At 42.0% G+C, this 15,988-nt stretch overlaps 1 protein-coding gene across 1 annotated transcript in view; it reads left to right on the top strand.

The window, feature by feature from the left end:
* Window positions 1-15,988, top strand: part of TNRC6C (trinucleotide repeat containing adaptor 6C) — a 145,986-nt gene that overhangs the window by 108,026 nt on the left and 21,972 nt on the right. Inside the window, 8 exon segments of the mRNA XM_037808093.1 lie at window positions 2,971-3,051; window positions 4,276-4,333; window positions 5,225-5,367; window positions 6,972-7,121; window positions 8,608-8,748; window positions 11,040-11,159; window positions 13,266-13,349; window positions 13,578-13,815. Coding sequence (XP_037664021.1) covers window positions 2,971-3,051; window positions 4,276-4,333; window positions 5,225-5,367; window positions 6,972-7,121; window positions 8,608-8,748; window positions 11,040-11,159; window positions 13,266-13,349; window positions 13,578-13,815 — 1,015 coding nt within the window.

Below are 15,988 nucleotides of genomic sequence, written 5' to 3' on the forward strand. Positions count from 1 at the left end.
CAATACATTTTATCCAATACACTAAAGCATTTTGGGGTTCTCTTTTTCATTTATCTATTTTTTTTTAATTAAATCAGTTATAAGTTTACAGAAAACTCATGCAGAAAGTACAGCATTCCCATATGCCCCCACACATACAAGCACAGACACAGTTTTCCTTATTAAGGTTTTGTATTAGTGAGGCACATTTGTTATGGTCAGTGAAACAGTATTATTATAATTACATTATTAACCATGCTTCATAGTTTATATTAAGGTTCACTCTTGGTGTTGTAGAGTTCTGTGGGGTTTTTTTTTTATTTTAGTAACATATATACAACCTAAAATCAGTCATTGTAACCACTTGCAGTATACAATTTAGTGGTGTTAATTATATTTACAGTGTTATGTTACTGTCACCACCGTCCATTAGCAAAACCTTTTCATCTCATCAAACAGAAACTCTGCACCCATTAAGCATTAACTCCCTAGTCCCCACCCCTACCCCTGCCTCTGGTAACCTGTATTCTAGTTTCTGACTATAAATTTGCGTGTCCTAATTATTTCAGATAACTGAGATCTTAACAATATTTGTATTTTTTATGTATGGTTTGCTTGTTTAACCCAGTAGTGCTCAATTTTTTAAAGGACATGGTGGGGTCCTGTGACCAAAAGTTTGAGAACTACTGAAGTAAACCTTAAATAGTCTTGAAACAAATGGGCAGCCATCTGGAAAAAATTAAGTTGGAGCCACAACTCATGTGTACACAAAGATAAATGCAAAGTAGATCACAAATTTAAATACAAAAAAACAAAAATATAAAAATGCGGGAGAATTTTTTAAATGATCTTAGAGTGGGAGAGGACTTTCTAACCAAAATCTAAAACAAAATGAAAGATTTATAAATTTCTATAGGTAAACATAAAAACTGCATGACAGAAAATATACCATGATCAAATTGACAAACTGAGAAAAATATTTGCAACTCATATCGTGGAGAAAGAATTGATCTCCCTAATACATAAAGAGGTCCTAGAAACTGATTTCAGCAACCACCACCCAAAATAATCCAATAGAAAAATGGATAAGGCGTATAGATAGATAATGCACAGAAAAGAAAATACAAATCGCTCCTTTTTTAACATGTCAGAGGCTATTCAACTGACTTATGAAAAGAGAATTCAGTTTAAAACACTGAGAGACACCAGTTCTTTCTCACTTTCAGACTTGTAAAAAAAATCCAGAAGTTAAATAAATATGCTGCTCACAGAGCTGTGGGGAAACTGGTATTCCCGTGGATGGCTGGCGGAATGTCAACCAAGTGGAGCGTGGTTTGGCCTTATCTGTGAAAATTACACCCGCACAGACCCTTTGGCCCAGCACTCTCACCTCTCACCGTCCTGACTACAGCAAACAGCATTATTATGCAGTTTTTATTACAGCATTTTTATAGTAAAAAAGTGAAAATATATGTATATTGATGGAGTAACTAGTTACATTATACCACATCCATATTATAGAAAATGAAACAGATTTTTTTAAAGGAAATGCTATATAGATATAGACATGAAAATCTCACCAAAACATTATAAAATGGAAAGATAGGGTACTGAAAAATGTATATAGTACCCTACCAGTTTTTTAGGGGGATGGGGAGAAGAGAAAAGAGAGAATGACAAATAAGAAATTAAGAGTGAAAATAAATCAGAAAATAAGAATGGTTTCCTCTTGGAGAGAACAGGAACTAAGCAGATGGGGGTGGGTAGGAAGAAGATATTTCTATACTTTGAATCATTTGAATATATTATCTATTCAGAAACATTTATTTAAGAAGTGTTCAGTTAGCAGTAAGCAGAGCCCAGGAACTAAAATCAGGAATCTCTATTCATGGGGAAAAGAAGTGATACAGACATCAGAAAGAAATCTTTTTACCGTGGGGCTGGCAAACAATTCAACTAATGATGGGACCAGAAATGCCAAATGGGTCAATTAAAATATTGTATAATGTCGGCTAATCTGGCTCTGGCAGCATAGTAATGATTCACACTGTAACCAAATTAGCTGCTTCCTTGAGGAAAGCAAGCCTATTATTTACTATCACCCTGCGTGCTTCAGTAGAGCAGGATCAATTTTGAAGCATGGTGAAGAATATTAGAGGGGTTTTTAATATTTTGTTCTATCGCTGCATCCTTGGAGTCTAGTTGTAGAGTAGCAGAGCCATGACTCAGAGGTTGGCTCTTCGGTGGAGCCCCTCTGCTTCCCGCCTCTTCTGCTTTTCTTTGTGGAGTTGACCTCTCTTTCTTTTTCTCTTCATCCTCTCCCTCATTGGCATTTTCCCCTTTATTCCTTTTTTCTTACCCCAAGGGTTATAAGAAATACATGGTTGATAAGATTAACAGGGTTTTTGTTTGTTTGTTTGTTCCTTTCTTGTTTTTGTTCTGTTTTTTCATTCTATTGGAATGAACACCCACACTTTGACATCTTTTAGAATAAAGCTTATAAAAGAGCAAAAACGTGTAGTTTTTTAGAAAACTTCATGTAGTGTTAATAAAGGGCCATGTTCAAAGGAACACTTATTGTAATTATTTGATAAAAGAGGTAGTTCATACTTGTGACAAAATAAATTAATTCTCTGGGGAAGAGGTGTACTTATCCTGCTTTCTTAAAGTCCACGAAGGGCACACCCATACCAACCAACAAATGCAGTGCCAAGCGTTCCATTGTATTGGCCAGGAAAGACTGCCAGGATTGCTGGAGCACACAACTGTTCAGTGTTAGCACAGAAAGGTGATTCTGTGACTTCTGAAGCACCGTGAGTTTAGGCTGTGTCCCATTTCTAGAAGAAATACATTGTAACGTACCTAATGGAGACGTCCGTGGGAACTCTGTTTTCTGCATGTTTTTTCTGCAAACCTACAACTTCTCTAGTAAAAAAGAAATTTTATAAAAATGTAACTGATGGTTTTTTGCCTGCCCACGCTTCATCCTAGGGCCTGAAGACGTCTGGCAAGCAGGACGAGGCCTGGGTCATGAACCGGCTGATGAAACAGCTCACAGACATGGGCTTCCCGGTGATTGTCCTACCGCACGATGCTAGCAGCCTCGCTGCCTGAAGGGAGTAGCCCGAGTGGTTTCTTATCCATGCTTGTTATGTAGAATAAGGAAGGAAGACTAATTGAGGGATGAGATTGCTGACATGACCTGACTTGCAAATTCCCCCTTTTATGTTGGCAACTTTGATAAGGGGGCACTTTTGACCTATATTAAAGACTTCCAGGATTTCTATCATCAAGGGTATGAGAGCCTTTTCCTAGAATAAAAATTGCTGTATGGTTTTTAATTTTCATTGCTTTATGCAGTTTTATATTTTCTTTTAATTTGTAATTATATATTAATTTTCATTCGTTTATGCCATAGATTGACCAAGATCATAAGAGAAAATTTTTATGCCCAGAAAAAGTATCCTGACCTTACCTTTTTAGTTCCTTGGTTTCAGATAATATGTAGGGAGAGTTCAGGTCACAGGATAGTCATCTGAAAGTGGATCTCAATCTGTTCATTTCCTAAAATCAGATAACAGGAGTTCCAGTAGTGAGGGCTTACCTGTATTTGCCATTTATTCCCTTTGTGTGTCTTCTTTCCAAATGGTCAAACAAGTATTTATCTTCCGATTCCTGTGGCCATCCACAAAAGAATGAGTCCAGGATGGCCTGCGTCTGGAGGAGGAAACCATGCCACACTGTGCACGGGCAGAGGGGTCAGGGCCCTGCTGTGGTGGCTTAACTTTGTACCCCTGGCTGGTTTTGAACCCACTTTTTTGTTTTGCCTTGTTTTTGTACTTCTTGGTGAAAAGTAGTTGACATCAGGGCCTTGCATTAAGAAGTAGAGAACAGAGCCCTGAATGCAGGCACTCGCCCAGAAGAGAGGTAGGCAGAGGTGTGGCCTGGGGCCTGCCCTGCCCCTGGTCTATGTGTGCCAGAGACTGTGGCTGTGCTGTCCTGGCACAGAGTTCATTGCTCAGTGTTATACGGGAAGCAATTATAAAAGGATATACAAGGTTTTATTGGCACTGAACATTTTATTTTTAACTTGTATATGGTTTCTTTACTCAATTCATGCATTTTCCTATTAAAAATAATTTTTTTATTTAAAAGACATTTATCTCTAAACTCAAAGGCAAGGTGTTTCCAGTCTCAAAGCCTAATGATCATCTCTTGAAGTTGGTAGAGATTAAACTGTTTGCAGGTGTTTCCTTTTGTCAGTCCTCGGCCCTAACTGTCTGTTTCCCTCCACAGAGAGAGCCAGCTGAAGAGGCCTTGAAGAGTAGCAACATGAATCTCGATCAGGCCATGAGTGAGTGACATGCTGCCTAAAGTGCATTCTTAAAGGTGCCGCTTTGTGAAGTTTTGATTTCCAGAAGCGTTTTATGAGAGTCACAGCTGAGCTGTTGGGTGCAGGCTGGGTGAGGAGGGCCAGGCGCAGTGGCAGATCGTCAGCCTGGTGCCCGCTCGCCCAGATGTGAGGCCCCTGGGGGTGGAGGGCCAGGGGCACATTCGAAGCACGTTTGCTTTTTCACTTTTTCCCAGTACTTCAGCAGATTGATGGGTCTTCCCATTGGCCGTGAAGGGAGATAAAATATAAACAAGCCTGTATGTATGGTATAGGCTACCAGGATGAAGATAACAATCACTGTGGACCAGAGTTATTGTAGAAGTAACTCCTTAGAGTTGTGCAGTGGTATTAAAGTGAGCTGAACTAGTGCCAGTCACAAGACTGAAAGATCTGTGAGGACAGGACCTGTGTCTGTTCTGTACGGTATTGTCACTCTAACAGCTGGAAGAGTCCCCACAATTAACAGACTCATAATAAAAGTGGTGGCTGTGAGGCGGGTCTGGGGCTGTTCTAGGCAGTACAGTCAGGAAGGGCTCTCCTGGAAGGGGGTGTTGGAAGTCTGCCTGAGGGGAGGAAACAAGCCAGTATAGATGTGGGGGATGATTCCAACAGGGGAAAAGAGGGGCCAGAAGGCAGCCAGCCTGGCTGGAAGGGAGCACACAAGTAGAGGGCAGAGGGAGGGCAACTCAGAGAACAGGGCAGACTGTAGGTTTCCAACCACAGCCAAAGCCAGAGCCCTTCTGTCATACTGACCTCCTGCATGTGTGAACTGACACCTGACTTGTGTTCAGGACTCGGCACCTCACTCACCTGGTAGGTGTTTTCAGTGTGGCTTCTCTTGTCCTGCTCCAGGCACTCTGCTGGAAAAGAAGGTGGACATGGACAAACGTGGCCTGGGGGTGACCGACTACAATGGGATGATCACCAAACCCCTCGGCTGCCGCCCACCAATCTCCAAAGAGTCTTCCGTGGACCGCCCCACCTTTCTCGACAAGGTATGAATTTAGGTGTTTGTTTTTTTTTTTTTTTAAGAGTTCCTTTTCACTTTAGCTTTATCATTAATGCAAGCCTGATAAATACTTGCTGGGCTATAATATTAAAGTGGCTTTTACCCATGTTTTCTAATATAGACAGATGTTTATTAACTCAAAAGAGGTAATGTTGCATTTCATGTGATGTTAACTAGGAATGGAAAATACTGAAATTAAAAACTGATTTTCAGTTTTATTCTGTAAACTGGCTGGTTTTCTGCTTCAATTTGTCCAACAGACGAGAGTCATCAAATTTCTATTTTATGCTCTTACTTTAAAGACAGTTTTCTGATTGGGAATGATGTGTCTTATGTGTTTGATCTCAGAAAAGGGGATTAGTGGGTGGGGCAGCTTTGGGACCTGAGTTTGGCCCTTGCTGGGTGAGCCCTGACACCCATCTGGCCACTTCTGGGAGCCCTGCAGGCATCTGAAGAAGACTCCCCTGGAGTTTAACAAGGCCAGTCGCCGGCTCAGTCCTTTTAGTGCTGTCGGGTATCAGTGTCTCCTCTTCAGATTGTTGTCAATACAAAGGGGGGAAATTTTCCATCAAAATGTTGAACCTTGAAAGTAGAATTAAAGCAAGAAAGGACAGGTTAAAATTAATGGAAAAGCTCACAGGATAAAGAGTCTCAGTCTCCCTGATCAGACTTTACCTGTGTCCTCAAGAAGAAGGGCCCCCAGGACACGCTCACCGCAGGGCATTGGCTGGAGAGGGCACAGCTTGAGGGTCGAGCCCCCAGGCTGCCCTTTGCTGGTGGGGGGAGGTTCCCAGATACAATGAGGGATACCCAGTTAAATCGGAATTTCAGATGAACAGTAATTTGGGGAGGAATACTTATAGTAAAAAATTTTTTGTTGTTCGTCTGAAAGTCCAATTCCCTGGGCATTCTGTATTTTTATTTGCTAAATCTGGCAGCCCTGAGTGTGGAATCCTGACATATTTCCCTGTTTTTAATGGGTGGAATAATATCACATACCTTGCAGGCTCTTTGTGAGATTAGAAGAGATGAATTTGCAAAGGGCCTTGCATCTAGTGTAGCCTCAATAAATGTATAAAATAAAATAAAATAATAGGAGTCTGCCTGTCTTTATAGTTTACCCTATTAATAGGTTGAACCCTGTGAAATTGCTGTTTCTGTAGGTCAAAAACAGTTGAATCTCAGTAAAATTCAACCGAATGCATGCCTGGAATCTTGAAAATAACTTCTCCAAAGGAGCCTGTTAATTTGAAAATAGCTAAGGCTTTTCTGAATACGTCTGTTGCCCAAGTTTTTGTCCCTCTTCTTACTTCTTCCCCTAGTCAGGGTCAGTAGTGTTAGAGAATATTACAAGTTAATATATGTGTTTGTAAAGTATTTTAAAAAATGAAAGCAACATCTTAATCCTGTTTCTCTTTTTCTTTTTCTCCTCTTCCTTTTGCCCATGTTCTCCATTCCCTTATTATCCATATTTTTTTATCTTTTAATTCTTTATCCATCCATAACCCTTTATATTTCCTTGGGAAACTGTTTTGTGCTTTGTCTGCCAATGGACCTTGCACGCAGCTCACCCTTTCTTTCTCCAATCAGGATGGCGGCCTAGTGGAAGAGCCCCCTTCTTCACCATTTTTGCCTTCACCAAGCCTGAAGCTCCCCCTTTCAAGCAGTGCACTCCCTAATCAGACCCTGGGTGGGATTGCCTCGGGGCTGGGCGTGCAGAACTTGAATTCTTCTAGACAGGTGAGGCTATGGGGAGAGCCCCGAATGAGGGTTTTGTTTTAGCTGCCTTGAAAAAATGTGTTTGAAAAACATTCTTATTTTTAGTTACTACCTGTATTTGAAAAGATAATCAAATGTGGAAAGGTAGTTGGAAAACTATAAAGATTTCCCTTTAGACGGTTTACTGGAGTCTGGAGTTGAATAACAAACAGTTCTTGAAATTAATCGTGTTATAGGAAATGCTTCAAAGTTGTATTTATTTTCACACTTAAAAAAAGTATTTGCGTTGCCGACACTCTTGGTACTAACTTCATGCTGGTTTACATGACACCGTTGCAGGGAAGTGTTCCGTCCCCGCACTCGTCCACAGTCCTCTCCCTTGGCAATCAAACGTTCAATACGTCCATCTGTAAGAAAACACTGCATTCTCCTCTTTTTCCCCCAAAGTGGTGGCCGTCTCTCGGAAGGTTCTCGGTGGTTTTTAGAGTCACCGGCATTTTCCCCCTGCCTTTAACGCTCCTTGGGGAAAGTTGAAAATCGCTGTGTTAGACGCTACTAAAAGGAGGGCCCAAAGGCTTTGATTGTTTGCTGCTTTGTCTCACTTCTATCCAGTAGATTCTCTGATGTGAAACTATACGAATAATGCTTTTCCCTTGTGTGGAACATCCCTTCTGGTGGTTTTTCTTATGCGTGTGGTTTGCACTCACAGACACCTCTGAGACCTCTTTGAGGAGATGTAGTGGCATCCAGGGTCTTGGACAGTCCCTGAGTGCCCACCATCCTGAGTAACGACTAGCAGTCCCCCTTCCCTCTCAACAGCGTCCCAGTTGCTTGGCCTCAGTGACCCCTCATTGCTAACCTGGTGGTAGTTTTGTGGAAATCTGCATCTGATGTTCTGCCCTCTCGGCAACCCAGCAAGTGGATGGAGTGGCTGTTAGCCAAAGGCAATAAATGTGATCAGTGCCTTTCAGACGGCCCTTCCAGTGGGAAGTCGCCAGCTATCTGGCATCACCTGTTTGTCAGAAAACTCACTGTAGTAGGCCAGAAAATGCAACTAAAATATATGGAACAAACACAAAAGTAAATTGCAAAAGTAATTTGTCAGTTTATTAAATTTCAGGGTTTGTTGAAGTAATAGTTGTATTTCCTGTTGGAAAATTTTGGTATTTCCACACATTAGTTATCCTCTAACCATATATATTCTTTTGGAGATGTAAATTATCCAGGTGGTTATATTATGTTGCTCTTGTTTTGAAATACCGTGTTATTAAAGACTCTGAGTTATGATAGCCTTGTTGGGGGACACTTTAAAACTGCCACATGGCTTCACGGGCTGGTTTTCCATCGTTTGTAACCAATATGGACAAAAAAAAAACCTCACTGAAAACGCAGTTTGGTGCAAGTCAACCCTGGTAGGAAGCAGAAACAATTTTGCATTTATATTTAGGGGAAAAAAAATCATTTCACTCCACCTGCAAACGTCAAGCCTGCCTCCGTCTCCCCCCAGATCCCGAGTGGCACTCTGGGTGTGTTTGGCAGCAGCGGAGCAGCACAAGCCAGGACCGCACAGCCGCCGCCGCCCGTGCAGCCTCTCGGCTCCTCCCAGCCCAGTCTCCGCGCTCAAGTGCCTCAGTTTCTATCCCCTCAGGTCAGCACATCCCCTGTCCAGGGCCTCGGGGCAGCCGCTCGGTTAGAGCGAGAGCTGGATTGGCATCTCAGAGGAGGCCTTCGCTTCTGACCCGGATGGCAGACCCTGAGCCCCCACCCGGTCAGAGCCCCACCTGGTCAGAGGGTCTTGTACCTACGACATCACCGTCAGTGGGGCCAAGTCCTGGGCGCCCTTGAGAAAATTACTCAGACAGACCCAGTGAATTGTCCTAGGCTAGTGGGGGAGGAAGGTAACAAGCTGAAGCATTGCGTAGGAGCCATCCAGGATTGAATACTACTTTAGTGAGAAACTAAATATGAACATGTACAATAGTAAAATATTTTGGGTTTTTAGTCAAGTTTGCCACTTAGTATTAGATCATTTTTGCCCATAGATATTCTTAGGGGGGAAGGTGGAATAGAATTAAGAAAAAGAATATCATTGTCTTGCATTGCTCTAAGGCTTAATATCAGTTTTTTCATGTTTAATTGTTTACTTTTAGAATGTGTCATAATTTTAGACTTTGAACTGAATTTTTAATTACAACGTTAAGTCGTTACCCCTCGTAAGCATGTTCAATAATTGATTCTTTTAGGATGCCTGGGATAACTCTGAGCTCCACAGGGTATCTAATTCTGGGGCTGGGGTGGGGGGTAGGGGGGGTTACTTGGCCCTGCCCTGGGACAGCAAAAGCATCTTGAGGTACCACACACACACACACACACACACTCTCTCTCTCTCTCTTTCTCTCTTTCTCTCTTTCTCTCTCTCTCTCTTAGATTCTGGGGTTGTTCTGGCAGAGAGAAAACATCTGTTCTTTCGTAGGAGACCTCTATTGCCAGGAAGGTGTTTGAGATTTCTGAGGAACCTTGTTTTTAACCTGTCCCAAAAGATGCTAATAATCATGCTAATAATCCATCTATCTCTATTATTTAAAATTTAATTTAAACTTCAGTGTTGAAGTATGTGAAACTATCAGTACTGGAGTATGGAAGGGAGTGGCATGCACTGGGCACTAGCCAGGAGTAATTGTCACTGATTGTTTGAGCCCTCGTTCATTCACTGAATCAAGTTGGCCATAACCTGAGTAAAAGATAGGTGTCATAGTTAGAACACAAGGCAAGCTGCTATAACAAAGAGACCTGACAGTATAGTAGCTCTCTCATGTCACAGTGCAGAGAGAAGCTGAGCAGGCCACAGCCAGACAAGAAGGGCCAGGACACACAGCCTTAGCTGGCCGTGGGGAGGAGTGCCTGGATGCCGAGGGGAAGCTGGCATCTCCTTCGGCGGGGCCGCCTCACCTTGCCCAGATTCCCCCATCCGCTCGCCATCTCACTGCCATCTCCATAACTCCGTTTATTACATCACACTTTTTCCTTAAAATTGACTTGCCTCTGTAATTTAAATCAGTTTAGTTTTGGAAAAACTTTACATGTCTGCCATAAATAGAAAAGTCAACATTTTTCTAATACAAATTAGGCAACTATTAAAGTAAAAAAGAAAAAAACAACCCATCCATAGTCCACCTAAAATCTTGCATATCTGTACTGCAGATGTACATATCACACTTTGGGAAACACTGCAATAGCCGATGCCAGGCCCTGAGTGGCTCCGAGCAGTGAATTCCAGTGGAAGCCACGTCTCTAAACGAGGAGTCTGGCAAGAGCTAACAGTGTGGCTGCAGGCCGGATATGCCTGTGTGTGCAGGGAGAGGCCGGGGGAGGCAGCTTACAGAGCATCTAAAGCCGAGGCAGGGACCACTCTGGGGCACTGGGACAGTGGTCGGGAGCAGGGGGCTGGCTGCGGCAGGGAGAAAGGAGCCTGCCAGGGCCAGGGGGTTCTGCAAGGGGTGGGTGGGCTGACATACAGCTCCTGTGGCGACTGGGCTCGGACCACTGAGCCTCCTCCCTAGAGCCCACCTGCACCGTCTCTGCCCCTTAAATTAGGCCAAGCAGGGGCGCCACGGGTTCTTTTCCTTTGGACAGAATAGGAAATCAATGACTGATATGAATGATCTGGAACCCAGAGTTAATTTATAATTAAAACATTTAGAGAAACAAATCATTTTCCCTTCCTTCCTTCCCTCCTTTCCTCCCTCCCTTTCTTGTTTTTCTTCACAAAAGCATGTTTACTAATGTTAAAATGTTCATACATTTTTTAATAGCTTTTGAAGTTTACTCGTGGCAAATGTAATTGTCATTTAACTAATCAGTTTTGAATCTCAAAACTATATGGACAAGTAAAAAGTTTATTAGAAATGCAGGCTTAATAGTATATTTTGTGTTGAATAGGTTCAAGCACAGCTTTTGCAGTTTGCAGCAAAAAACATTGGTCTCAACCCTGCACTATTAACCTCGCCAATTAATCCTCAGCATATGACGATGTTGAACCAGCTCTATCAGCTGCAGCTGGTGAGTGGAGAGATCTGTTCAAATTGTATTACCTTCCAGTTTCTATACCAGCAACATACTGATAATGCTTTTTTTTCTTCCTGTTGGAGTATGTCCTTGAGACTTTTATGACTTCTCAGGCTATTAAAGGCTTAGGAAGTTGTTGCCTTCAAGGTGTTTTTATTAAGCTTTGTGAGTTTGGCCCTTCAGGTTCAGAGAGCCTCCCAGGTGTTATAATTTGGCATATCTCAGGTTAAGCTGACAAACAGTATTTTTCAGTCAAAGTTCCTCCTCTGAACCTCAGAACTCTGAACGTTAATTGAGTGACTGCTTTCTCAGTTCTTCCAAGTAATGCGTATGGTGGTACCTTCCAGGGCATAGGAGAGAAGTTATTTTTTGCCTGGAGGAGATACCTTAGAGCTCTAGGACACTGTTCTCTCATGGAAACCACTTCAGAAACGTTGGCACAACCTAGTGATTCTTAAAAGTTTTATAATTCAGTATATCCTCTTTTTGTTTTTAGCATCCGGATGGCTATTTTTTATTAAAGAAGTTTTTTGATAATTCTGAATAATCATGTTTCCTTTAGCATGAAGTGCCATGTCATTGTATCCGTAGATGCATATTGAATTTGTATGCCCTAAAGGACCAAGTGTGTTCTTTCATTCTTTAATATGTTGATACCTGATCTATTTGTTAGTGTTATCCAGCAACTTCCTCTCCTGGGAAATGACAGTAATCATGAAGGAAGCCAACCAAAAGGCCTCTGACAGACAAAACTGTTAGCCTGAGACCTTGACTTGGAGGGGCCTTGGGGCCCCTTTTCTCTTTTCCAGACACACATCTAACAAGTTTGGACGTCAGGCCTCATAGTAGAGGGTAGGATGGTGTGGGCTGAAGGGAGGAAAGTGCCCTGGAGGCAGGTGCAGTGAATCGCAGGACTCAGAGGCCCTCTAGGTGTCCTTCCAGCATAAACTGCTGCTCAGGATGCCCGCAGCACGGGGACGGGACTGGCCGCAGAGAAGGAGGCTCATCACCGTAAAACCCAGGCACCAGGAGGCTTAAAAGCATGGTGTTGGAACCATTCCTCTGGAGAACAGTAGCTTTCTATCCCTTGCTCACTCTGAAGATACTACTGTATTCTCACATGGCACAAGAGCTCATCATCAGGCTGATGTTCTTGATTCTTGTATTTTTACGATAATTTTTTATTGAGCCCTTTCGGTGCAAAAGATATCCAAAAAAAATGTCAAATTATGTTTAGTGCATTCTGTTTTTAAGACAGTGTACTGTATTTTTACATTTTTTTTTTCCTGAAAAATGGGTAAAATAAGTTTTAATGCCCCCTAAGGTTAAGTTTTAGGACCAACAGGGATTCATTTAAGTGAAGTATTGTGTTCCTCCATAATTTCCAGATAAATGAGGCATTTCCAGTAGTATAATCTCCACCTTTATTTAGATTTTATTTTAGTAAATCCTCTTGTCAAAAATGACCAAAAACTCCATGTTATAGGAAAAATATTTAAAATATTCAACTAACACTTTGAAACAGTAAAATACCCTCCTGGATCAGTATACTGAAAAATATCATGGTAATTTTCACCAGCTTTGCAGGTGGTGGGTTTAGTTCCCATGATGTTGATGGAAATGATTGCATGGCCTCCTGACACTTGAGAGCTGTTCAGTCTTTATTATTCGTCGATAGCAGCATTGTACCCTATTGTCTGGGCCATTCCGGACAACTCCAGTCTGTGTCAATAAGAATTAATTTGTTTTCTTTGTCCCTCTTTTTTTTTTTTTTTTTTTTTTTAAAGTTTGTGTGAATCAAGCAGAAGAATTTTGACCTCTTTATTAGCTGAAAAATATTTGCTGACAGACCTCATTACCAACACTGAACAGGGGTATTGGCTAGGTTATTTTTTTAAAATCTAAACACTAAAAAGTTTTGGTAAGACATTTATCCTTTTAAAATGCTTTGCACTTCCACAGTATGCTTTAATCACAGCATGGTTAGGAAACCAAGAATCTTGGTTGTTGCCTCTTTTTTCATCTGTTAACTCATGTCTGGAAGTTGGAGCACTGGTTAGTGGCTTGCTTTCACCGTGGCCGTGTGCTTTCTGTCAACAGGCGTACCAACGTTTACAAATCCAGCAGCAGATGCTACAGGCCCAGCGTAACGTCTCCGGACCCATGAGACAACAGGAGCAGCAAGTGAGTGCCATCCCGAAGGGCTGTTTTCATTCACTTTAGTTGTCACCTAAAAATAAAGAGATGCTGAGTGATGCACTATTGTATTGTCATTGGTTCCTCTTGAGTTAATCCTCTCCCAAGTCTGAGAGGAGGTTAGCACAGCCAACGGCAGAGCATCCACTTTGTCTCTGGGCAATGCACATTACTTCCCGCCTTGCTGAAGTGCACATATGTGTTTCTGGCCGCCAGGTTGCACGCACAATCACTAATCTGCAGCAGCAGATCCAGCAGCACCAGCGCCAGCTGGCCCAGGCTCTACTTGTGAAGCAGCCACCACCGCCACCACCACCGCACCTGTCTCTGCACCCCTCTGCAGGCAAATCGGCCATGGACAGCTACCCCCCTCACCCCCAGGCTCCTGGCCTACCCGACCTGCAGACCAAAGAGCAGCAGTCTTCAACCAACACCTTTGCTCCTTACCCTCTCGGTAAGTCTCCCCGTGGCTTGAGCTGTCACGCCAGGGGAAGGGGGCATGCCTGGAGTCCACTTGGGATGACCAGGACTGCACTTCAGTGATCCAAATGATTTGCCAGTGCTGAACGCTGTGTCAGAAATGCAGTTCCAAACAAAAGCAGATAGTAGATATCTCAAGAATTTTTGATACGGGCGGAACACTGACTGGTTTCTTTAGAGCAAAAGTTTTACTACTCCCATAAATACTTTCATAAAATCTTTTTAAGTAGTTCCAGTGAAAGCCCCCAAATTATCTCATTGCCATTATTAAATCTGCAAAATTTGTTCCATTTCTGGTTTATTGAGTGCTGCTGTTTAGTAGGCACTGTCCTTCAGCCCAGATTGCAGCGAAGAGTTTATAACGGTTTTGCCAATGAAACACTTCAGATTTGCACAAAGCAGGCAATTCATAAAAAGTAGTGTCGTTCATAGAACTCCTGAGGCGTAGAACGTGGTTTGTATAAGTGACCTCAACAGCACCTCACTTGTGGAGGACACTCACATTTAGTAGAAGACATGATGCTGCCCTCCGGGTGCCTGCAGTCCGGCCGGGAGGAATGCAGGTTACACGTCTGGAAGCAGTGGAGAAGAAGGACCGCAGGGAGGGATGCAGTCACCAGTGAATGTATTTTCATGGAATAGTTTGCTGTAAGAATGCAGAAGCTAGTGAAAGTGCTCCAGGCTCATCTGTGGGTTGGCTGTTGGCATCTGTAGATAGAAGGCGGGAATCAGTAACTTGGAAGACACATACGTGGAGGGGCGGTGAGTGGTAGGGAATTTGCACCTAGCTGATAATAGCCGTTTCTGTAATATTACTAAATGTCTCTGAAGAGAGTGGTGTATTCTAGTCACATGAAGACTTTCTTCCTCCTTGAGAGTCTATGAAGTCCACAAACCCATGGCGATCCTACACTTAATTCTCGTCCAGGCGGGCCCTATATGTTTAAGAAGCAGACGCGTCTAGCAGTTACGAACTGACTGAGGAATTCGTCAGCCTGGGTGTGAATTCCAGTACACCACTGAGTAGCTCGCCACTTACTCGCACAACTTGCCTAACTGCTCTTTGCCTCATTTTCCCCATCTATAAAACAGGAATCCGTACCTCAAAGGGTTCTTGTAAAGATTAAATGAATTAGTATGTGGTGTGCTTAGAAAAGTCCTAGCACAGAGCAAGGACTTTACAAATGTTGGCTATTTGTGTAAGCACTTCTTTTGTAGGAATAGTTGTTTTAGAAACAATTTCCGTTACATCTATTATCCTAAAATGCTTTAGCCTCAGTTTCCTAACATCCATCTGTCTTCCTCTTAACCCATATTTGGAGAATAAAGTATACTAATTTTTACTCTTAAAGATTTGTATTCTTAGTACAAATGAAAAAAATTAGTGAAAAATAATTTTAATGTTATAACATTCAAATTAAAGTTATAAAATAAATGTATTGAAAGTAAATCTCTATTAAATTAATATCTTATAAAGTCAGCCCATAAAAATGCCTATCATGGTGGTTCTCAGCATTTTTTATTCAGCAGCACCCCTGTTTAAAAGCCTGTTAAGATAAGATACAGAGAATAACTTAGTGATGCGGGAATGCTCAGGAATGACTCTGCTTTGTTAATTTTCTTGGGGGTATGGTAGGAACATGTTGGAAGCAGTGTCATTATTTTAGGTTATTTGTTTTTCTTATTCCTTTGTGTTTTGATTTTTTTTTTTTTTTTTTTTTTGGTAAATAAAGTATTTTTAAAAAATCCCTTTGAAAAGTAAACAGTTGCTGTAAAGAAGCCAGGAGCACCATGCTGGCATTTGTTCAGCAAGGACTTAGCAAGTGTTAGCTCCTTCCACCTTCCTTGTTTGTACAGCCCCTCGTCCCCTGGAGTTCATCGTTTAGGCAGGAAGGTCAAGCATATGAAATGAAAAATAACCTGGATGCCCAGTTTGGTGTGATTATTACAGGCTATGGAAAAGGGAGAGTTTACTTTTTTTTTTTTTTTTTTTTTTTTTTTTTTTTTTTTTAAATCATCATTTTATTGAGATATATTCACATACCACGCAGTCATACAAAACAAATTGTACTTTCGATTGTTTACAGTACCATTACATAGTTGCACATTCATCACCTAAATCAATCCCTGACACCTTCATTAGCACA

The sequence above is a fragment of the Choloepus didactylus genome, chromosome 18 (assembly GCF_015220235.1).
Source record: "Choloepus didactylus isolate mChoDid1 chromosome 18, mChoDid1.pri, whole genome shotgun sequence".
In the NCBI taxonomy this organism is placed as follows: domain Eukaryota; kingdom Metazoa; phylum Chordata; class Mammalia; order Pilosa; family Megalonychidae; genus Choloepus; species Choloepus didactylus.